The sequence below is a fragment of the Rissa tridactyla genome, chromosome 2, assembly GCF_028500815.1.
Source record: "Rissa tridactyla isolate bRisTri1 chromosome 2, bRisTri1.patW.cur.20221130, whole genome shotgun sequence".
In the NCBI taxonomy this organism is placed as follows: domain Eukaryota; kingdom Metazoa; phylum Chordata; class Aves; order Charadriiformes; family Laridae; genus Rissa; species Rissa tridactyla.
In genome coordinates this window covers 131,947,873-131,972,593 of record NC_071467.1, presented here as the reverse complement: position 1 = coordinate 131,972,593, position 24,721 = coordinate 131,947,873, and the positions used below count along the sequence as shown (strand labels likewise).

General features: G+C 39.9%; 1 protein-coding gene across 1 annotated transcript; it reads right to left on the bottom strand.

Annotated features, from left to right (window-relative positions):
* NPVF (neuropeptide VF precursor) lies at window positions 1-2,375 on the bottom strand. The gene is made up of 2 exons (XM_054190590.1): window positions 2,235-2,375; window positions 1-429 (listed from the first exon to the last, which is right to left on the bottom strand). Exons 1-2 carry the CDS (start codon window positions 2,373-2,375, stop codon window positions 1-3), a joined length of 570 nt encoding a protein of 189 aa, XP_054046565.1.
* Between the last annotated feature and the right edge of the window lie 22,346 nt (window positions 2,376-24,721).

The following is a 24,721-nucleotide window of genomic DNA, read 5'->3' as shown; positions in this document are numbered from 1 at the left end:
CTAACCTTCTTTAATATGCATTTTAATATATGGCTTGAACGCTTGCATCGTATTACCTGGTTCAAATTCCTGAACATCTTGAGACAGACTGGTCGACAATGACTTCCCAAATCTCTGTGGCAAATTTAGAAGTGACTGACCGGAACTTTTAACAAGTGGAGATCTCCCAAGCCTATGTGATACTTTTGGAACACGCCTAGGTATGTTCACTGCAAAAGCTCTCCCAAATCTCAGAGGCAAATTAGCAATTGGTTTAATGCTTCTTTCTTCTGGATAATTTCTTCCAAACCTAAGAGGTAAATTAGCAACTGAATTTGACATCTTGTTTACTGTAGGAGGGTTCATTTTAATGATATTTTTTGATCCCCAGTCTTTCATTTCTTCAAAATTGAGACTCCTCTGCTTTTCTTCCAAGATATTATCTTTAATCTAAAGAAAAAATAATTAAAAAAAGATGCTATCATTTTATAGGGCATTACTTCAGCTACCAACCACACAAAGTATTAATTTTCATATCTCCTTAAAAAGCTGTTGGGTAACACTCTTTTCTGGACATTTAATGCTTTTTAGTTATAATGGCTAAGCTCCATTGCAGTGTGAGCTACTTCATATGGCTTACTTCATAAGCAGATATTATCCTGCTTACCTTTTCAGTACACTGGCCACAAAAGCACATCTCCATATCAGTATCCACAACTATTCAAATGGTGTCAGTTGGAAATATTTCTGGGCATAGGTGTCGGTACTTGTGCCATGAGTTAAGTGTGGACAGGAGTAATTTTCAGGTCCATATTTGCTAATATCACCAATGGAAGCTGTCTGGAGGGGAAGATGCTGACTATATTTAGTGACTTGACGCAGACCTAGCCTCTTACTTATCTGGTCTGGATGAAGAGGAGGATGGGCCAAGCTACCAGAAGGTGTAGCTCATTGCTTCCTAAGCACTAGGTGGATGCTTTTGACCCAATATCCTGCTGGGCTAACAGCCAGAGAAATTAATGGAAAGTGTTTGGGTCATGTCTGCATCATGCCTGTTCTGGTGTTGCAGCATAGAGATTGCCCTGAGCTTTAAGTTGCTTTAGGCCTCCACTAGTACACAAGATGCATTAGGAGTTCCTGGGCTCCTAATTTTTGTGCAACCAGCACAAAATCTCCTTTTTTTTTCTATGCTGGCATACAGTGAAGAACTGAGCCTAGTATATTACCTGTCTCTTGATGTAAAGGGCAGCTGTTGCCTGAAAAATAGCAATATCAACATGACCTTTTCCTATATAGCAGTGTTTCTTCCCTGGGCAGATTGAAAATCACTTATTTTTGTGACAAAAATAAGTTTCCAAGTCTTAACAGCAAATATGTACAAATGTGTTATTTAATTTCAGTTAAGGACACAAATGCTATTAATCCTAATTTCAGTTCCTTATACCCATTTGGTGACTTTCCCAGGGGCTTCTCCATCTACTGGGAGAGAAGGGGAACGAACCATTTTAGTTCATGCTCCATGATCAAAATAATAAATAAACTATCCCTCTGATTGCACCTGCACACCTGTTCTGAACTATATAAAAGACAGTGAACTGAAGGCCAGAGGATTTCACTAGCATAATTAAAGTTGTATTTTGGTTTGAAGAATCTTTATTATACCAATGATGATGAGTCAAAAAGAGAGGTTGGCTGTTATTTCCCAGGGAGTACTTGCAGGGCAGACAAGAAAAATAATACAGAGGAACTGTGCAAATTTGATTTGGCATCTATTGAGACATAATAAATGTGCAACCCTGCAAAGATATTTTTATAGTCAATTTCCAGAGTAGAATTTTAAGACCATTAACTATATTAGATGTATAATGTTCTCTGTTTATCATTATTCTTTGAGTATTACAAGCATGCCTTTATTAATTTTGGATTAATAATGTATCTGTTATATTATGTGCATAGAATGCCTGACAGGAATGTTAATTGAGGCCCCACTGTGTAAGTAAGAAACGTTTTAGAAAAAGGCTCAACCTGATTGCAAGGCTGTATTGCAAGAAAACTGATGAATTGACTTACACAGTATGTGTGTCTGAGCAGGTGAATTTCCTGAAAATTCTTTCAACGAGCCTTTTTCATACTGCTAGTGCTGTAATGCTGAATACTGTGCAATGAGGTTAGGAGAGCCTTTGCCAAAAAACTGAAAGTGCTCAGGATCTGACCCACAGTTCCCCCCCAAAATGCCACAGTAATAGAGATCTTACCTCGTAATATTTATCATCATCGTCTTCTCTGCTCTGCAGACTGGACTTCATCAGTTCATCTAGGCACATACTATTTGATGTTAGAAAGACTACTGTAGCTAAAGCAAATAGAATAAACTCCTTGGTTGAAATTACTTTCATTTTTCTCAAATTAAGTTTACTTAGAGAGCTCAGAATCTGTACAGAAAAGAAAACTGCCATCATTTTATATGATCAGAAAACAAAAAGATTTTGTTTCCTATGACATCAGTCTCAAAAGCTTCAATTCTTCATATTAATTAGGGAAGTAATTTGAATATATTTGAAGAATGTTGGGAATTTCTTTTGTGAACCTTTTTAACCAACATAGCTTCTTGTTAGGGACACGCCGACTTTACAAATATTTTCTTCTGGTGAAACATGTCTTAATTAGCTAAATTTGAGAGCCATAACAGTAGGGACTTAAAACAGCCTCAATGTTCCATCCACTAGTAGACAAAACCACCTTGTTTCTTTCTTTTGTATCAGTGTCCTTAGAAGGATTCTTCTGCTTAAATGGTCCTTTTGGACCATATAATGCTTGTTTATAGTGCTGTACAACCAGGGACATTTGGCCCATTGAAATCAAGGGCTAACTATCTAACTATTGAAGTGGTTGATCAGGTCATAAGACATGTTATGCATCAATGAGATCTATTGACGTACACAGTGTCTATGCTCTAAATTGAACACGTGAATTCATGTTCAGACTGAATCAGGAACATGCTTTTAAAACCTTACCCATCAGTTAAGTTTTTAGAAGTTTCAAAGATTATGTTAGATCTATATTCTTAAGGGCAAATTTCCAGCAATGGTTTTTAAAAAGACATTTGCCACTTTTCTGCACGTGGTGAAAGCACTGGGCTGCCCATGTGTGTTCTGTTCCAGAATGGGATACAGGCTTTACACTAAATGTGCCCTTAAAACACACATTGAATTAGTTGCTAGAAAGGCTGGTGAGCCAGAATGCCATAAAAAAAGCATATTGTGTTGTTCTTCCATTTGCTGTTCTTAAGTTCTTGAAATGATTGACTAAATCTCATATGCTAATACTTAAAATCAGCTGCATACGGAGAAATCTGATTGCACGTGGTAAATATTCATACTGAAAAACTGGACCCTAGACAAGATACTTTGTGATTTAACATCAGGATTGTAAAATGTCCAGTCCATCACAGCAGCGGCAAAGTTGTCCCGAGAGAGCATGTTTTATGCTGTGGGCAGCATGGATAGTATGGACTGAAGGAGATTAGATTTAGATTGGCTATCAGGAAAAAATTCTTTACTGTGAGGGTGGTGAGGCACTGGAACAGATTGCCCAGAGTTGTGGATGCCCCACGGCTGGAAGTGTTCAAGACCAGGCTGGATGGGGCTTTGAGCAACCTGGTCTAGTGGGAGGTGTCCCTGCCTGTGGCAGGGGAGTTGGAACTAGATGATCTTTAAGGTCCCTTCCAACCCAAACCATTCTATGATTCTATGACTGTTTATCTGTTGACAGTATGTTACTGTCTTTACTGTGCTGTGTAGCTGAAGGATTTGCAAATAACCTCATTTTAGAATTAAGTTGGCTGTTATGGGTTTTAAGTTGTGTGGCACGCACGGAGTCATTTCTGCCTTAGATTCTCCAAAACTGAGACCCTGGAGGCCTTAAGCAGCTTTGTATTAGAGCTAAGAAGATACTCAAACCTCCTTTTGACTCATGAGAACCACAGGTTGTATGTTGGAAACTGCCCTGACATGTCTGCACCTCTAACTTGACCAAGATACCAGGAGACACTAAACCTATCACCTAAATTGTTTACTAGAGCCACTTAAAGTGAAAAAAAAAAAAGAAGAAAAACAAATTCCAGTGAATGATCTCCGTGGTAGAAATAACTTCTCCTTCTTTCCTTCTCCCAGAATTTAATCCTTATCCAATAGCAGGAGAAGAAGCAAGCCCCTGTTCTCCAAGCTTGGACTGTCTTGTCTCCATTCCCAATAGATACATGGTCCCTGTCTCCCTCAACTCCTCTAATTACTAGGGATCATCTAGGGTAGGAGGACAGCGTGTTGCGGTTATCTCCTTGAAGGTGACAAGAGTAAGAAACTTTAGAGGGAATTTGGAGCCTTGTTGAGAAGAGGATGATGTAAAGAGAAGAGATGTTGCATAATGTCTACTACTAGACTCTCATACTTTCCAGTGAACCGTCTGGCAAACAGTGGACTAGATAGGCAGTGTTTTCGATCCTGCCTGGTAATTCCTGTGAAATACTGCTCTTTTAGCCCTGCTTCAATGCCCACCCACCTGCCATCATTCTCCATATTCATTCCAGATAAATAGTGTACCTGCATCAGTGAGGTGCTGGATTTTCTCCCGTGAGCTCTCCAAACTCTGCGGAATGAGTTCAGGGATCAGGAGTAATCCCATGCCCAAGATAAGGGCCACTAGACTTTTAGACGCTGGAGCATTGGTTTGCCATTCCAGCTGAGCTAAGGGTGTGGGGCTGAGACTAAGGGGTCAACCAGGTGCGAGTTCTGACCTGGGAGCCACATGTAGAGATAATACAGTGTAAAGGGAACAGTTTCTTTCAGGTGAACTCCCCCAGGTGGAGAGGGTGTGAAGGATTCTGCCCATTTTTTATGTGACAGGAGACCATTAAATTGTTAAAGTAGATGAGAATGGTATTAGTAAACTAATTAGCAGCTCCTGTGAGAAAAGAATGCATTTTAATCAGTCACTGGCTTTTGTGTGCAGCTTTCCCTTGTTGTTTTAGACACTATTCACATTCATTTCCTCCTTGTTTCTTCACTGTATGTAATCCTTCTGGCCCTGGCTGACAGCAGAAAAGGTTGGGTTCAAAGATCTGGTGCTTCCTTCAGAAAGCTGCTGGAAAAAATGAAGTATGATGGGAGAATAAGCACAGTTCTGCATAGTCTCAAGGGACAATGCTTCCCCTTTTCATTCTCTGAGACTGTTCCGCAAGATGTTGTTTTAGAGTGGGATGTGGTAGGTGGGGAGGGAAAAGATACTGGACCAGTAATGATTCATGAAGAGTGGTTGTATGTACGTACATAAACAAATGCATGCGGGAAGTAAGAAAGCCTCATCTGTCCTTCGAGTGCATTGGTAATAGCCCTTCTTTCAGAGTAGGTGATTTCTCTGTCTCTCTTTTTTTTTTTTTTTTTTTTAAATAATAAATATTCTGTGCAGGGAAATGGGGTTTTGGGGATACCAGAATTTTGGTATTTGCAAATCTAGGCCAAATTATTTGGGAAACAGAGGGAATAAAACAAAGATGTCGATGGAGAAGACCTCTAAAAGGAGCCCATGTCCTTTTGGTGCTCTGGCAGGTCAGGGGCAGCAATTGCCTCTTTTCACCGAGGGCTGAGTGCGGGTTCCTGGCTCTCTGGAGCCTCATGTGAGGGGGGCTTCCATCTGTGGGAACAGATGGATTTTCCAAATTCCTTTTCTTTATGGTAACAATAAAGACAATAATGAATGCAATTCATGCACTAATATCTGTCTAACATGTGGTCATTTTACCTAGGTACTTGTTTATAAACCTCTCTTGATCAATGGTCTTTCAATTAACTGTGAAGATATTTGCTTTGTAAATTAAATGGAATTGGCAAGATCTAAAAACTCTCCTGCATTGTTTGGCACAAATACAAATTCTGTTTTCCCTAGACAGAATATGAAAATGTATTGCTGTTTTCTAAACCCCATCAGGTTTTCTTGACATTCAGTTTGTTTCCTATGTATGTTGATTTTCTAATCAACATAAAGTGAAGTTTTCAGGTGTTTTGCATGCCAGGCAGTCAGGGAGTTGTATGTCCCTGTACTTTCTTATGGATTAATTTGCTTTTGATGGCTCTACAGCAGGAACTCTGTAAATTTCAAGTCAATCAGTTAGGATGATTGTGCATTATCTTTCCTGAGGAAGGGCTTATCAGACCTTAGCGCTCAAGTACCAGAATGTATAATGTGAGCACTCTTCATCAATGTGACTGCAAAATCTGCTGTGTTTAGACTATCTTCAATAGTGGCATAAGGTGGCCCAGCTGACTTCAAAGTGAGGCAGCTGAGGCATCCTGGCACAATCTATTAAAATTATTTATTTGGGGAGGGAAGGCACATTTCTTGGTGGCAACAAACAGTGTTGGGGAAGAGGGCTGTCTATTCTTGAATTGTTCCAGCTTGATCCACAAAGGGCCTGATTAAGGCATATGGAGGGGAGAAGGCTCAGAGTACTGTTGAAAACAATTTATGAGGTCCTAGCCTCTTGTCCCATGCTTGTTTTGCCTTGTTATCTTACATCACTCATCAGCCAGGTTATTCAGAAGACTTGACCATAACTGAACTTCTGTTTTGAAAATTCCCTGTTGAAATAGGAGTGAGCCTTCCCATCTACATGTGAAACAAGCCTCACAGGCAGGGCCAATTTTAAGAGTTTTCCAGCAGGTGCATGGTACGAACTAGGACAAGGCAGTGCTTGCTTCTTTTTTCGACTTCATTTAGCATAGGTAGGCACAGGAAAGAGCATTTATTTTGGCTTAGCGGTACAACAGTAAGGTGGATCTGATCTGTGATGAGTTACTGCAGTGACTTGATGTATATCTATTTTAAAACTTTGACATTAAAATGTAGTTAGTAGTAATGGCAAGAGTAGCTCAATTTCATAAGCAACTCGGTGCACAGTACGTTATTTGATTCCAGTGAAAGAACAAGTTTTAATATTGCTTTTTCTTTATATAAGAATATACTGATAAATCCTTATCCATTATTAACAACATATTGTGTGAAAATTGCGTGTTATATGACTCATGCCACCAATAAGCATCTGCGCATTTCCATAATGATAAATCATTCATAATATATTCATTTTGCCATTATGTATTATATGACCTATTCTATGGCTCATTTTGAAGTAAGAAGATTTAAAAATGTATCATTTTTTTCATTGGCAAGCCATTCTGTTCATTTTTCACCCATTCCTATGGGTGGGTTGTGCTGCCTTTGCTGTGTTGTGCTTCAGTTCTGCTGCACAATCCAAGGTGTATTTGTCCGGAATATATATGACTCTAAGCAGATAGTCATACCTCCACTGCACTCAGTATCCTGGCATTGTATATGGCTGTAGGCCTGGTGTCCCTCTCGTACTGATAATCAATATTTCAGTGTTCAGGGGAACCAGTGAAGCTTGGTTTCCCATGACTTTGTAATTGAATAGTAAATGACAGTATATATTCTCTGAGGTCCAGTAAGGATTAACCTTCCTGTAGGATCCCTGCGTGAGCAGCGTGTCTGTCCTCTCTTGCCATGCCTGTTATCATGAAGTGGAATTTCAGCAAGACTTCTCCCTGCAAAGTTCAACTGAACTTGGCTTCCAGACTTGAAAGTTATCAAGGCTGACTGACAGGCACACACTTAGGCACAGAGAAACAGATTTCCCTCATTTCATTAGGAAACCAATACTAAATCAGGAGTAGCTGTGCTGAAATACCACGGGTGTAAAGCCACAGCATCTGTACAATTATTCTGGGCATAGTGATAATTTCTGTCTTTATTAATGAGGCATTAGTGCAGCTTTTGTGATTTTGCAGAAGAATAGGGGAATTTAATCTACTATGAAAGCCCCCTTGTTTGTGTGCTACAGCTTGGTGAGGAAAAACAACCTTTATGAAACAGCCCTCTCTGATTTGCAGAATCAGAACTTCAGTTTTGAACCAGATTTTCATCTACATGTAGCTCTGAGCTTTCCTGTTAGCTGTATAATAGTAAACAAAGGACAAATGCATGCAAACATTAAGGTAGAAATAATCTTATTTTAAGGCTAACCCCTATGAATTGGTCTCCAGTGTTAGAAGATATTTTCCCCCTTGATTAGCTGAACCCAGGATGTGAATGTGTAAGTTCACATTTTAATTTTTTTTATTTTATTTTTCCTTGAGCTTTTGGAACAGCAGAACAGCATGAGAGACAGAAAACAATAAGAGGCTTGAGTTATTATGGTAACAAGCTGAAAATGACTTTATCTTCTTGGTAAATAAGGTGTGAACAATAATTCCGGGTTAGACAGGTTCTTCAATTATACATTTGTCTTAGTAATAAAATAAACATGTTTTCAATAACATTTGGGATATAAATACATTCTTCTTTTTTACTAACTACTCTGCAGAGTGTAATACTGTACTTACCAATCTACTACAGTGTGTAGCAGCTCTAGCCCCTTCTTGCCTATTAAAAATTAAACCCTTTTACCATACATTATTAAAAGTGCTTTGGTTGGCTGCAAATCAAGAAAGACTTCATAAAGTCTTAGAAGAATGAGAAATCTGATTAAATCTAGGGTCCACAGGCAGCAATGGAAAGTGCCTGAGAAGAAAAATACAACATTAAATTATGTCTTAAAAACTCTTTCAGGACTTTAAAAAATCATTAGCAGCTTTTATTCAAGTTAACTATTAACCAAGGAACTCTTAATAGATTCATTATTCCCCCTTCCCTTTTTCAGTTTGGCCCCCGTGTTAGTTATAGGTACAGATACCTTCATTCCTTGTTCTCCCCTTTTTCAGAATGATATATTTCTAGAAATATTGTGCTCATTTAATAGTTCCCCTGTGCCTTCTATATAAACACTGAGAAGCATGAAGATTACACTGTTTATTAGCTGAACTGTGGTTTGCAGGGTCTGATTTTCACTTTAGGAAAAAATGTAAGCAATTTAGGAGAGTAAAAGAATTAGAGGAAAACACCTGTTTCTTGGAGGGAGAAAGAGGCTTCAAGCATTTTACTGACAAAGCTGGAGAAGCAGGTCCAGCTTATTTGAAATAAAGCTTCTCTCTCTTTTTTCTTAATGTAGCTTTTTAAAGGGGAAAAGGGAGAGAAAAATAATTTCTTTTCATCTTTGCTGTTTTACGACAGTGACGTTAGACAGTATCCTGGAATGGGAAGTAGCATTTCACTGGGAAGTACTGGACTTTGGATGTGGTGGTGAAGGAGCTGACTGTGCCATCAGTTAACCTTGAGCTGGGTGTTAGCCACAAGGCCTGCAACATCTCTTTACATCATGGAAAAGTGACAGGGGACATGAAGCAGCACAGCCATCACCCTGGGCCCAGGGTGCACAACTGGGAGTTATTTTTGATGCTTACATAGGAATAATAATTCACAATCCTAGCTCAAAAGGTCCCCAGCCCACCACCAGGAGCATGGGGAGAGGTGGAGTGGACTTCTGCCTCATTTCAAGCGTGCATCTCCCTGCATCGGGGCCAGGGCTGCGCTCACCTCTGACAAACCAGGCCACCAAGAGGCGGCCCCGCCACTCCTGGCCAGCTCCACAGCCCTGACAGCTCCTGCCACCTCCCCTTGCTTTTGAGCAAATAAGCTGGAGCAGAAAAAGGCTTGACAGACTTCTCTGCTGTCATCTCACCTGGGAAAGAAACAAGAACCAGCCATGAGCCAGGAAGCCACTGACCGAGCCAGGAAGCCACTGAGCAAGCCTCCTGTGTGGGCCACCTCCCAGAGAGAGGGTCATTCTTCTCCGCTGATTGAAGTGGGGCTTGGGAAGAGAGGTACCAACTTGACTGAAAACAGGCAAGATTAAAAATTCAGGCAGTTGTTCAATTCTTGCAGATTTTGTGCAGCTTTCTTAGAAACGTGGTGCTGGGTATTGCTTGAAATGGGATGCTAAGCTAGCTGGACAGTTTGGCTGTTTTAGCATTGAAATTTTTATGTTCTTGTGAAAAAAAGAGTCACTTTTCCCTACTATTTCCCCTTGCTCTCAATTTATTTATTTTTTTAATGGTCTGTGCATCCCTGTTCATCTGAAATATAGAGGACAGATTTTTCTTCACTGACCTCTGCGGTGTGACCATGGGATCAATAGGTTTCTAATGGGAAGACTGGGAGTGGTAGGGTGCAAGGGAGTACTGAAGCCCATGTACTGGCTGTTCTGCAGCTCCTCTGTGATATCTCAGGGCAGTTGAAAGGGAAAAGTCCACAAAGAACTATGTAATAAGAGCTGAGAGTACAAATCTATCACCTGAATACAGGATGCAACATGCCATTTTCAACAGAAAGCATCTAGAGAAAAACACAGGATTACTTGTGTGCTTTGAATTAGAATATGTTTAATTGCTATGTTGATTTGCGCGGTGTATATACTGAAACAGCTGTGTGCTGTTGTTTTGAAAGAGAACATTCCAAAATTGTTGCACAATGTGTCCCTAATTTATGAGTAAAGAACATTCCTTGATCCTCCTAGGAGTGACCAGTAGTGCCCAACATTTCTGGGATGGGCTGGCAATGGCCTGGAAGAGTCACTTTTTAATTCTTGATGTATTATCTTGGACATCAGATAAACATGTGCTGGAGGAAGTTCTAATACTTCCTCCAAATCCTTATAAGATGCCAAGTCAGTTCGTTTGCTACTCAGTTCCCTGAACCTTGAACAGATTTTCTTAGAGACAAAATCAAAGAGTTTTAGTCCCAGTGGCAGTCGCTGCATGGTTAGGGAAGCACTAGAAGGAATGAGAACTGTGTGCGGTGCCTGCAAAGGAAGAGAGGAAGATTTTTAAAAAAAAGCAGGAGAAGAAGAGCAAACCTGGACAGTCTGTGCCGGGTGTCAATCCAAAACTCAGTTCCTTGCTTTGTAAAGTGTAAGAACTAAGTAAATTTTGAGTTATAGGGCTATAATTCCATCGCTGGATTGTGGTGACTGTATAAGGCCACTTGAGCTTTGCTTTTATAGTTTATGGTATCACCACAATCCCCTGGTGGATTTATAGCCCTGTAATTTTTTACAGGAGTGAGCTGTTTATTTTTCTATTTACAACAGTACATCACTGGAGATATTAATAACAGTCTCCTAGTTCTATTGTATAGTTCCCTATACTCTTGCGTTTGTTTTTGCAGAAAAATTTAAATCATTCTTTGGGAGCAGGCTGCCAGAAGCTGGGGGCAGAGGGGGGAAGCTCCTTTTCTGCCTCTTTTTGCCTCTTTAAAGGCTGTTTAATTTAGCAACAATTTGTCCAGACGCAGGAGGGCGTAATTACTACCAATTTCACATTGCTGTATGACAAACAGCAGTATGACTCCCACTTTCACGTATTTTCTTTTCTCTTTCTTGCCCCCTGCTGTATATTAATTTCTCAATTAAAGTTCATCTCACCAGCCTCTCGCACAGGATGTCAGCGTAATAGGAGGCTGGGGGGAGGTCAGCGTGGTACACCACAGGCAGGTGCTGGGCCTGAGCAAGAGGCAGGTCTTGAGCTTGATCCCATCCTAATGGTATGCGATGGATTTTGGTTCAGAACAGATGGACGTAGCTGTTAATTTGATTAGTTGAGAGTGTGGCAGGGAGGTAATCACAGCAAAAGGGGATGAACACGGTAGGTAGCTAATTTAAGTGTCATGCGCTAGGCTGCTGTAGCGTCACAGAGGTATTCCGCTCCACAGGTAACTGTGCCAATTACTTAGTGCAAATAAATAAATATAAGCGTCTAAGAATCAGCTCAGGTGGACAATCTACCCACTGTACCCCAAAGACTGAGAACGAAGGCATCACAAACTTGGCAGCAGTACTGGGGAGCTGCTTAGGAGAGTTAAAAGTGTTCAAATTGAGAGGTAGGGGACGGCCAGAAGCTTTTGGTTTTGATGGAAGTAACTGACCTTGGCATTTAAAAAACTCAGGGTCTCTACTAACATCTTTCAGTACACTTTCATGTCAAAAAGTGTGTCTGTGGTCAAGAAGAACTGTTGTCTTTGTCTTCACATGCAGACTAATGGGTATATAATAGACGTGTCTGCAGGACTGCGACTTTAGATGAACACAAGTTCTTGGAAAGGAGTTTTATTATGAATACTATGAATAAATGAATACATTTATTATGAATATTATGAATTCCTAATTTGGAAAAATACTATTGCAGAGTCATAGGATCAGTCACATGTGGGGAATTTTTTGTTTCTTTTTGTTGTAAAAAACAAGATGCTGGATGTGACACATGATAATCATTCTGTCTTATTCTTCAGTCTGGGATGTGAAGAAATATGCAAAAAATCTATCTTGATATATCTGCTTTGTGAAGACTCCTAAAACAGGACATGTGTTTAGAAAAAAAGCCCATACATTCCCCTCCTTGACACTAAATCTACTGATTTAGACTGTAAGTTGGTATTTTCAGGGTATGTTTTTAATTAAACTATGCCTAATAACCTAGATGCCTAGGCATTAGCAAGTAGATTTTAGCTAGTGCCCTCCTAAGCACTGATCACTGCAGTACATACTACAATTTCACATGAAGCATTTTTTGTCAAATTTTTGTGCACTCTGTCCTAGCTTAGACCATGGTAGTGCCCAAAACAGCTCAGCAATTTCTAGATTTTACTTACGTGCAGACCTTTGTTATTGGTAAAATATCTAAATTAGGCTATTACACAGTTTGGTTATCGTTCTTCCTTTGGGCACACAATGCTGTATTGCAAATAAAAAGAAACAGAAAAGCAAGTCCAAAGGATTTATTCCGCAGTCTCTCAATTTAACCACACGGGGGCATGAGATATTTATCTAAGAGAGCTTTTTAGGCACATGATTGGGGAATATATGTCCGTAGGAAGCCTTAATGATAAACTGAGATCAGAGTTGTCACTTGCTCTTTATCTCTTTGCTTGCAATCAAAAATACTTCGCAAACAATTATTGCAAATTACATTAACTTAAAATATAGCAACAAACAAAAATACAGTGTAGACAGGAAAGAATATCAAACCAGATTTTAAATATCCCCATTAGTTAACCTTGCCTCTAAATGTATTTTTATGGTGGTATTTTGGTGCCTCTGTAAATAAAATCTGAATACTTCCATATAACCCTACACATCTGACTTAAATAACCTGAACATTTAAATTAAATGAGAAGGAGGCTGCTCTGAGTTACAGCAACCTAGATCTGGAGTAAATTCATTTCATTAATGGCTTAGATGGCATTGCTTTTTGTCATTCACTTGCAAGATGAGTAATACGCTCTATACATTTCGGCCCAGATCCAGAAAAGCACATAAAATCATAGTTAATGATGTTAAGTGCTTGAGTAGTTCTCCTTGAGCACATGCCTTAAGCTGAGTACATATCGAAGTGCATTCCAACACAGAGAAAGTGGCACAATCAAACCTTTAATTAGTTTTAAAATGGAATTCAAAATGCAATGCAATTCTTTGCACTTTACATTGAAAAAAATGCATGCCTTGAGACTCTCTTGGGATGGAGGTGACTAAACCTATTTATCCACTTTGGTTTCCAAAAGGAATGAATGCTCATTGTTTTCTGCTGTTGTTCTCCACTAAATTTATAAATTTGTTTTGCTCAGTCAACTGGTTTGTTTACAGCAGAATATTTATATGAATATTTCCAAGTCTGTTATTTTATGGACTTTTTTGTTTATAAGATAATTCACACATTTTATTGGTATTTAAGAGGGTGGAATATTTTTACTTCTGCTTCTTTAATTTTAAATCAAAGCAAAAATGAGCAGCATAACATATATAAACAAGTGTTCACAGTACCTGAAAGCTTGTTTCTTTTCAAAATAAACTGAAAATCAGGATTTTGAACTGCACATTTCTGATCCAAATATTTAATGCTCACAAAGCTCAAAGGAACCATAAATTTAGGTCCTGTATTTTGAGCCATTGTGTGCTGTCCACTGTGCAGTTTTCGGCATGTGCCTTTGACATACTGATCTCTGTCCAAACAAGATTACTGCACACAGGTGAATTCTAAGTCTAAGAGGGAACATTTGCCTCCTGTTCCTCTCAGAAGAAACCGAGAAACGCACCTCTGAATTCAATCCATACTTCACCACAGCTTGGAGTATTTTGTTCTTTGGCTTTGGTATAAACCCATCTTTGCGGTAAATATATTTCTACAGGGAGTCTATATAGTGCCCAGAGTCACAGCAGGCAGAGGCAAAACTATTTCTGACCATAATGCAGTTGGTACAGCACAGCAGAATTTGTTCTTGAACTAGCAGACTAGCTAGCTCTTGGGTACTCTTCCCTAAGCTACAAAACCTTCTTATTTCAATGCCTAGGTTTAAATCCGTTTTGATTGCTCCAGGTTTCACTTTGACATCTTGCATTTTTACGTGCTGTATGAAAGCTTGCCTGAAAATCCTTCCCAACAAATGCTAAAAAACTCAAGACTGTTGATCCACTCGTATAACAAAGAAGCTCATGTGTCCCTTGACTGTGTTCTCACTCAGAATTAAAACACAAGCATATGCGACAAATAAATAGATGATGAGTCCATATTGCAGCCTTACCCTGGCAAAATGCCCACTGACTCTAAATGTGCACTTTCTGTCCCCAAGACAGTCTGTAGTATGTTTGACTGCATTTCTTTTATGTTCCCTAATATGCCTGTTCCTTGCTAGCAATGAAGCACTTGAGTGTATTAATCGCTAAAGCTATCAGCTCATCTATATGCTCTCTGAAATGGATGAGGCAATGAACATGGTGTCAGATACTGTTTTCCGGTAAGTTTTTCTGATCCACTAATGCATCAAATATATTTGAATTTACTATTCACATAACTTTTAATGGAACATTATTAAGCCAATTTGGTTGATAACCACTGTAACCTTTTTAATAAGTTACAGCACTGTGAGGTCACTATTCCTGGATGTGGTTTGCTGTATCATGCACTACATGCTGATGCCACAACATCCTTGTATGAAGGTGGAGAATGAAGTTAGTTGGGTTTTTTTGTTTTTGTTTTGTTTTGGTTTGGTTTTTTTAAGATTGCTTGTTCTTAAATGGAGAACTGATTAGAGCGAATGATTTAATATTGCTCAGCCTCAAAAGCAATGGAATCTTGGGAAAGGATCAAACAGTCCCTCTAAGTTGGCTACCACCGTCCTGACTTCATATTGTTTTTAAATGAAACATCTGACACATTCTCCAGCTGGGATGTTATTTTGTTCTTCTTGACAAAGTAATTCAAAATTCGCTGAAAAACAAGCTGAATGGAAGAGGGATTATTTTTTTTTCCATAGACATCTGGAGCTTTCTTTCAAAGCTGATGTGATCTTCCATCTGGACATGAAAGGCTTTGATCCAAACTCTAAGATCCCCCTATCTCCCAGTTAATTGGTGTTAGTGAGGTAGGTTTGACAGTTCCTAACGCAGTCTCTGGAATGCCTTACTCTGTTAAGACCTGTCTATTGTGGCTTGGTGAGCTCAAAGACATCAGCTTTCTCTCGTTTGACTTCTGCCCCGCTGGGGATGGTTACAGGTTTTATTTGCTTTCATTATTTTCTCTTGTAAAACCATTGAATGCCAACAAAGAAAAACACTTTTGAAACCAAGCAAAAACAATCTCTTACAGAATTTCCCGATAAGCTTTGGTTTTCACAAAAACTCACAGATAAGAGAAGGGGAAAGGAGGATTGCATTAAAAATTGAGCTCTTCATTTTTTAAGATGTTGCCCACTTTTGGGGGTGATCATGTCTGTTTTCCTGTAATGTATTTATTAATTGAAAAAATAAAAGCAAGTATCTTTGCTCCTACTCTGTGTACATCAGTTATACACTGTGCATATAAAAGTATTATTCTCTAAAAAATATGCTAAATTTTAAATCCAAGTTTTAGTGTGATTACTTTAAACAAAATCCGTGCCCTTCCTTCATGGTAGGACACAGCAGAATAAAGGAAGTCTTATCTTTTCCACTGTGTAGCAGTTGGCATTGAGGGTAATAATTTGGCAGAGATCTTACTGTGTGGGGCTTTTTCTCAAGTTCCTGTAATAAATAACATAGACTGTACACAGTGAATGAACAGAGTGCTCACAGCCGCACTTTTATCAGAATGAGAGAAGAGACAGGAAAGAAATATATCAAATTCATTTCCTTTTCTGCTTCGGGGGCACTACAAAAACTCTTGTCACTTCTCCATCAGGGCACACTGCAACTCCATGTTCCCATACCTAGACTTCAAGGAACAGTACACCTAAAGAGCAAAAACCATATAGCACTTACAACTTCCCGGTGAATAGTCCAAGTTCCTACAGCTGAAAAACTTGAAGCTTTGTAATCCATCCCTTTTCCAATGGAACTAATTACTTTTTCTCTCAGACAGTCCAACAATTGCAATTATTCAGTTAAATTTCATATTTAAAAAAATTATGTGCCTATAACAGTAATTAGTGTCATAAAATATATTATGCTTTTGCTTAGACCCTGCCCACTTCTATACCTTTGCAACTACAACATAGCTACAACTTCACTATAAAATGCGATTGTTTCACTTGTCTGTGGTGAGATGTGATGGGGAAACTCTGATGGCGAGAGTCAACATCTCCTGATGGAAAAACATAGGTGAAAAGGATTCTTAAGTAGGTGATTCAATCGGATACTGTCATATTCCTGAGGATCTGTAGGCAGTGACAATTTACCAGCTATTCTTTAAGGTACAGGAAACAATACGAAAGAGAATAACTCTTCCCATTCAAGCATCACGCTGAGCTGTTGCAGCATTGCTTTTGTTGCGGGCAGACAGTTCCCCAAACCAAAAGCTATTGACCAGTTCCATTACTGAAAAGAGTTTCTGACTCCACATTAGCTCAACATTACAGAATGACATTTTGGAAAGAGTGTAGGATCTTTGTGGGGTGTTTATTGTCTGTTAAGCTAGGGGATAAGCTTACTCATGGCCCTGACATCTGATCATGAGAGCATATATGAATTTCAATATTGAAAATATTAAAGATGAAAGTAGAGATTCCTCATCCGCTAGACACAAAAAACACAAAGCAAAAATCATTATTAGCTGATATGTTTGAGAAACTATGTGACAGCTATAACCCTGCAGCTGTTATTGATCTTGGCAGTTAGAGGTTTAATATTGATTAGAAACTGATATACCACTGACATGCACATATCCATTTCTCTCAGAATATATGTCTCATCTTTTTTCTCTAGGTTCATCTCTAGAGCAAAGATCTCAGAGTTCAATGAGCTACTCAATAGTAGGTTCAGCATCCCACAGCTCTTCTTTAGTGCAGCCTCTTCCAAATTGGTAATGGAAAGGCAGTGCCTTTGAACTTACAGTGAATGTATATAACTGCAGAGTGTAAGGAATGACCATAAGTAGGAAGCTCACATTTGGGAGAAAAAAAAAAATAGAAGAAAAATTAAATGAAGCTGTAAAAATCATTTTTCAAAATCGAAAAAAACCCCACCCACCATTGTAAATAATAATAAGAGAAGCCAGCATGTAAATGGAGACAGTGACTTATGATTGCTTTTACTAATAGGGGCCAAGACAAAAGGCTGTTAAAAGAGCTAGTCCTCTGCTCAGCAAAGAAGAGATATTTAAGGATCAAACCTCTTCTCACAAGTAATGCTGGCATACACAAGTTTAAACTATCTGTGACAAATACATCAGTGGACATTGAGATTGTTCAACTGTGGGTGACTTGCAGGTTTTGAGGAGATGGGGAGAGACGCGTAAATCCAGTGGCTTAATGCTTGGGTGAGAAGGTCAATTAGCCCATGCTGGGTCCATGTCCTGTGCCTGAAGTAGCTCAGAGGGCTTGGCCTGCCTTGGTCTGATCCATTGTCTGGCACTGGGAGCTTCTGCCTCTATGGAATGGAGCCCCTGGTCTCTTTGTACGTGAGATTTGCAGCCTTCGAGCTGCCATTTGCGTGCTGTTCCAAGGGTTTATTGGCTTTTTGAAACAGCCTCAGACTCCTATTTTTACCAGTCACAGTAGCAGAAATGAAGGACTTGAGGATCATTACTTCAGTTCTCCAGCTATGAGTAGCTGCTCTAGAGTCTGAAGACGACATACATAACCAAGTGCATTAAGCAGCTGCTGTGTAGTGATTGCCACTCAGTTTTGACTGAGGATTTTTGTTTCTTTGTTTGTATTTAAGGGGTGCGATAATTTATTTTTAGCACAGTAGTGTTTAATTTTTCCATTGGCTGACTTCTTTGGGAAAGTGTAACAAATGTAGTTATCATTCTCTGGCATCCTGAGACAAATGCCTGGCTGTTTCCATATCACTACTGGCATCTGAGACTGATGGGAGATTTGGGCCAGTTGTTAAGTTACATACATAAGCTCAAAATCTCCTACATGAGTTTAGGGGTTTTCACATGTTTAAGCACCTAGGGTTGATTCAAAGCGACTTTGATGGAACAAGCAGGCTTTATGCATTAGACATGAAAGGCATTTGAATAAATTCCAGTTCAGTATTTAAGTCTGGCATTTTCAAGATTTACTTTTAGCTCACTTCCCTTCAAAAAAATTGTGACTGTGCTTTACCCAGCTTTTCAAGCATTTCCAGAGAAATACCTTTGGAGAAAAGAAATCTGGCTAAAGAATGTACTTGCTTTCTTTACTTATTCACAGTTTCAGCAACAAATCCAGGCAGCTTTTTATTTTTAACCTCTTCAGGGCTGAATTTGTCGGAAAGTTCAGTCATAGCCCACGGAGTTTCATTTACTTATCTCTAACATTTTTGACTGGCATAGATGTAATATTATTAGGGTATCCAGGGAGAATGACATGCAGAGGGAAGTAGCATCTATTGTTTACTTGTACTATATGTTGAGATAATCTGTGAAGCCCTAGTGGAGTTGTAACTCTGAACATGCTGATCGGAAGCATTAAGGAAATTAACATAAAGCTCTATTAATGGCTTAAGGGAATCTGACTAAACAAACAAGGCCACACTGAGCAATAAATGTGAGTCTCAGACTGCATGACTTTCCTCATAACTACTCTAATTAATTGTTACAAAAGATTAATTTTATAATACAGCGTGGATATCAAAGGGAATGGCTTAGTGATTTAAGTGTTATGTGTCTCCCTGGGAGATGCAGGTTCAGTTCTTCAGGCAGCTGTTGTCAGCCTTCCAAAATATAATAGCTAAAATGAATTTCTTGTATTTTACTGCTAGAATGTCTATGGAATAAAGACCTCGGCCTTTCTTCCGATGAAGTCAGTGGCAGGGTTGCTATTAATTTCAGAAGAAGCAGAAGTAGGTCCACAAACATTAAAAAGAAATTCTGCTTTGAAACTATCTCCACACTTTTTCATACATTTAAAACCACGTTCTCATACACAGACTATCCTTGCCAAAACCCTGCTTTACAGCAATGGTCTGGCTATACATGATTACATGAGCTCCATACAACTTCTTTACAAACTCACAAGTTGGATGTCTAATTAGCTGAAATAGATTGCATTGGTTTCTGAATCAAGATGTGTCAGAATTGTGATTTAGTGTGCTTGGAAGTGCAGCAGAGCAGGATCCTATCTAAGCTAATATAATTTCTTGTGAAATGTTAGATGAGATGACTGTAATAGACTGCCTTTGCATGGCCTCTCCTTTGGTCACTAGTTAATTCTGCCCTAGTGCAGAAAAGAAAAGTGAGCTCGGGTTTCCTGGAGGAGTTTGAACCCGATAAGCACTTTCTTTTTGGACTGAACTAAAGGACTTCCATGACACTTATTTATATGCAGCTCTGTTGCTGCATATAATCCTGTATATAGGAGTCCAAATTGGAACTTTCAGGTTAGAGGACAGGGCAATTGTCTGAGGCACATGGAATGGGACTTGTACCAGGTAACATTATTTGCTCCCAGTCTAGTTGTTTGTCTGAGACAATTGGCTTGGCTCCCTTCATGATCTGGAGAGAAAAATATGCACTTTTAAGGTGAAATTTTGCCTTCAAGACTTACTCTTCAGGAGAAGGTGGATGGCACCCAGACTGTCTCAGGAGTACCTCTACTTTTGGTTATATGAATCCCAACTGCAATCAATCTGTTGCTTTAAATAGTTGACAGTATTGCCTCTCAGTGCCACAACTGAGCCCTGTAATATCTACATGAATAGTTTTAGTGGCAGCAAATATAAGACAAGATGACTTTGATTAGTCCCAGTGAAGGACATGAAGCTAAGTCACATAATTTTGTATTTGCAAGGTCATGCACCTGGGAAGTGTGCTAATAGCTCAGCTGAGGTATGATACCCTAACTGTACATCTGAGCCCAAAGGGTCACCAGACAGGCTTGTTAATCACTTCAGTGAAGAACCGTGAAGCAGAACAATGTCATTCTACTTGTAGATCTTGGCTGAAGGTGTTCTTATTTGATGGCTGGCCTGATCTTTCCTCTCCAAAATCTCGTGAATGGAATCCAATAATTATTCTTGGTTTATTTTGACAAGTGTTTCCATTGCTTCCCCCACACTTAATATTTATCTACATGAGCCAAGTTAGAGGCTTATGTTGTAAAGAAAATGAATGGTAAAGTAAGACTCTGCATTCAGAATTAGGAACCTAACTAGGTGACCTGATTTTCAAAAATGCCAATTGCCCAGAAAAAACTTCCAGCTCTAGAGACCATTAAAAAGATCTTAGCTTTATAACTGTTATTACAATTATTATTTATGATACGTATTGCAGTAGTACCCTGGCAGCGGACAAAGACCCATTGTGCAAGGCACTGTACGACCACAGAGACGAAAGTTACACGGATTAAAATTCCAACTGCCTATTCCGTGCTGGAAACAAACTCAGAATATGCACACCTCACACAGCCAGCCCCTCTTTGGAAAATGTCTGTCAGCTATTCAGAGGTCCTACTTTTAAAATGAGTCAGTCAACCAGTAGCCTTCTGCAGGGCAGAAGAAGAGCCAAGAAGCTCTGTCCTGTCCACCCCATCATTTCTAGACCCCTCTGGACACCGTTTAGGGATCCTCTCTGTTGCTCTCCATCCCCGGGCAGGTCACACAGCCACTCAGTATGAGCCCAGCCAGCTCTCACCACGCAGCACTAATAGCTTTGGCTGACGTGACAAGTCCTCTTATTTGTGGCTGTTTCCGTGCCTTTCACGCCCGATCAAAAATGTTTACAAAGGTGCAGTCAGGGGATGAAGGTGGGGGGAGCAGAAGAAAAGAAATCCAATTTTGTTTGGAAACAGTTTCAGAGCTTAATTAGTAAGGAGGGGGGCAGGAAGGGGGGCTGAACAGGTGGTGTATTATTCTGCCAGGGATCTTCAAAAGGGAGGGAGTGCGTATTGTTAGTTTGCTGCAGAATGAAAAATGAGAAGTTCGACAGTACCTGGATGCTTAAGAGCGGGTGAGCTCCCGCAGTAAGGTCAGAGTTATACACATATACGCACTCAAAAAATCTGCATAGGAAAAAAATAATTTTTCCTTTTTGCCCACAAGGGGACAGATCCCAGCTCTGCATCAGAGATTTACATGGATTCATATTCATTACATTAGCAGTAGCCACATTTAGCAGCGATTCCCAAAGGAGCAGGAAAATTACGGCCTCGAAGAAAGCTGCCACATTTCAAACTCTCCAGCTGTGCCTTGCCACCATTGCTACATTCCACTGCCAAATGCAATAATTTATGAATTTGTCTTTTTCATCTGCAAAAAATGTTAATTTACAGAATGAAGAGAAGAATAGGAAAGGACTAACGTGCTTAGAAAAGGAATGTCTGCTTTTTTTTTTAACTACTTTATTTCTCAGATGCTGTAAATGTTATTTGTGTTCACAAGATCATTATTATTTTGGATTAGATGCTTAAAAGAAAGCAGGGGTGCCAGCACATAGAGCGTCTCAGCTTACAAGAGTCATTCCAAAGAGATGGTAGCCCAGCAAGACCACTACAGAGTTTGAATAAATAGAGAATGAATTATGAATGGTAATGATTTTTTTTGGTTTATTTAAGTACTGAGCATGTGTCATAAAAGAATAATAGATATTGCAGTTGTTTCAAAAAAGCTATTTTATGTTGCATTGGATGGAACTGTGTACATATACATCTGTTCTGGCAAGGCAGACTAGGACCCATACATTTTTTTTTGGTGAAATTACTAGGGTAAAGGAAAGAGGAAAGTCCGTGTAAGTTCTCTGACACCTAAAGGAGAAAAGTTTATTCCTAGTTAAATAATTTCCCCTCCCTCAGCATTATTGCTGAAAGCATCATGCAGAGCTATCTATGGGACCACTGAAAGAGTTGACTTTTGCAGGCTGAAAAACATGTGTGTAATAGTCTTACTCATGGTTTGACTCTGTTTCACAGTGTTTCTGTCTTCAGTCTAAGGGAAACAAATCGCACTGCATCCATTTTTGGATTTTATGGCATTTCTTAAGGCGGGAGATTATAAGCACAATTTCCCGTAAAAGTTCTGTACCTTGCCAGGCACCAGCTTGATAGAGTCCAAGAGCAGCTCTGCCAAGGCTTTCTTACATTATAGTTTAATAAGTAAGTTCAGCAGTATCACTGAGATGCAGAATAAGCCCTATCTAATTCAGAGAGGTTTGCTACTGTGGTGTTGAAAAGAATGAAGATCCTGCTCAAGTGGTTCACATCCAGGAATATGTGCCAGCAGATCAGCAGGTAGAGCTGTATTAAAACCTTTATGTGCTCCTATGTGAAACCAGGCATTTATAATGTTGACTAATTCTGGTATCTTCCCTCTGGTGCTCAATGTCTCCTAATTTTATGGGCTACTTAATGAAGCAAATTCTCCATTAGTTTTAAAAATATCTCTACCTTTTAATGCCAGGGGCTGGCTCTTCAAAATTATGCCTGCCTGGACCAAAGGCTCTTGCTCTGTTGGCAAAATGAAGGCAAGGCACTCACAGAAGGAAATAATCAGCTAAAGCCTCCAGGAAGAAAAGGAACATTTTGTACCTTGCTTAGGGAAAACAAACTGTATGGGGTGAAAAAACAGCTCTTTGTGGAGACTCTGCCCGTCTTTTTCTGCACAAAGGCAATGCAGATTAACAGTCTGAGAGGAGACAGGATCCCTCCGGTAGTCTCTGTCCTGACACCCCTGGCACCACAGATGAGAAGAGCCAGCGTGCTGTCCTTGCTGCACGCCGCCTGCGGCTTAGCAACCAGGTGGCATCTAGGAGCAAGGACCTCAAGTCCCTTGTGGGCAGGCAGAAGGTGTTTTGTTGTCAGTCAAGGGGTAGGCTGGCGTTACGGCCTGCCTCATGGGGCTTAGTCAGCACTGAATTCTCTAAATATCTCCTAGGTTCCCTGGCCAGTAACGAAGGGAACAAAACAGATGTGGGTTTGTGTCCTCCCTCAGCAGGTATTCCAATATCTCAGTGATCCTTCTCGTTAAACATGATTCCCTTTATTTCACTTCAGGGTTTCTTCTGTTCGCTTTGTGCTAGTCCTTTTCCTTGCTCCCATACTGAAAATAACGATCTCCTGGCCTTCCAACTTTGTTTGCTGCTAGTATTTAGGGACTGTGAACCAAAGTCTGCTTTTACTTATAAGCCTTTCATAATGCTGCTGATTTTAGTCACGGTATGTAGGATTTACACCAGTGTAAATGAAATCAGTACATGACCCATGACAGGGGCTCCTTAGTGGTCTTTTTTCTAGGCTGTGTAAATTAATTTTTCTTGAGTCTCCTCTCAGGATAGCATAAATTATGAGGCAAAAGCCTGTAATTCACTGCTAGGCGAGCAGCAGTAACTCCCCCTCTTACCACTTTCCTGCCAAAATTATGGGAGAATAGCTGGTGATCTCAGCTCATATTTGCATGGCATGAACAAGAACAAGACAGAAAAATGATGGCTCAGGTGGCATAAAATACATGTACCCATAGTTGCCACTGCCTTGCTTCCAAAGTGGGGAAGTGCATTGGAGAGCAAAGGGGCACTGGCTGTGCCCTCTTGATTCTTGGCCCCTTTTAATGTGCAGAGGGAAGTCTATTAATGTCACGTAGAAATTGTGTGCTGATGAATGCACAAAATATTGTGCTGGGTGTTCCTAGTTGCTGAAATTACATCATCAAGGCTTCTTTTTTTCCTTCCTCTTCTTTGATTCAAGAGCTCTCTGTGTAAATATTAACTATAGCTATCAAGAGGCAGAGGAGAGTTTCAAGAGACCTGGCCATTGGATATCAACCCTTTAAATCATGATAATATTTCTTCTTGCACTGTGTTCTAAAGGTTATGCCTGCGCTCGCCCCACGCAGAGAGTGCTGCCTGATGGGAGCCTTAAAAACCGCAAAGCTCGTCTTTCCTTTTCGTCTGAGGGCTACATCTGCAGATGCTGAGACTGTCTGTGACTCCCTCTGGCTTCTTACCAGCCATGCATCAGGCACCCCCTCAGACGAGCTGGAGTGGCTCGGGCGTCAAAGAGCAGAGCTTGAGAGACAAGAAGCCAGCAAACCCACTCCCCATTTCACAGCAGCAATGTCACTGCGTAGGCTGCTGGATCAGATGGTAAAAGAAAAGAAGCTGGCAGATGACTCTTTTGGCTGACACACTGCTTGTTGTGTTGAAGTCAGACCAACCCAGCTGGCTGAAGATGCTCCTGGCTTCTAGCACAAATCCCGTAATTCTTTGCATTATGCAGGTGGGAGATTACAGCAGCCTGGATTTTCCAGTTGTTTTGGCAACTGCTCAGCTCCGTTTCTGTTTGCTAATGTATCCTCATG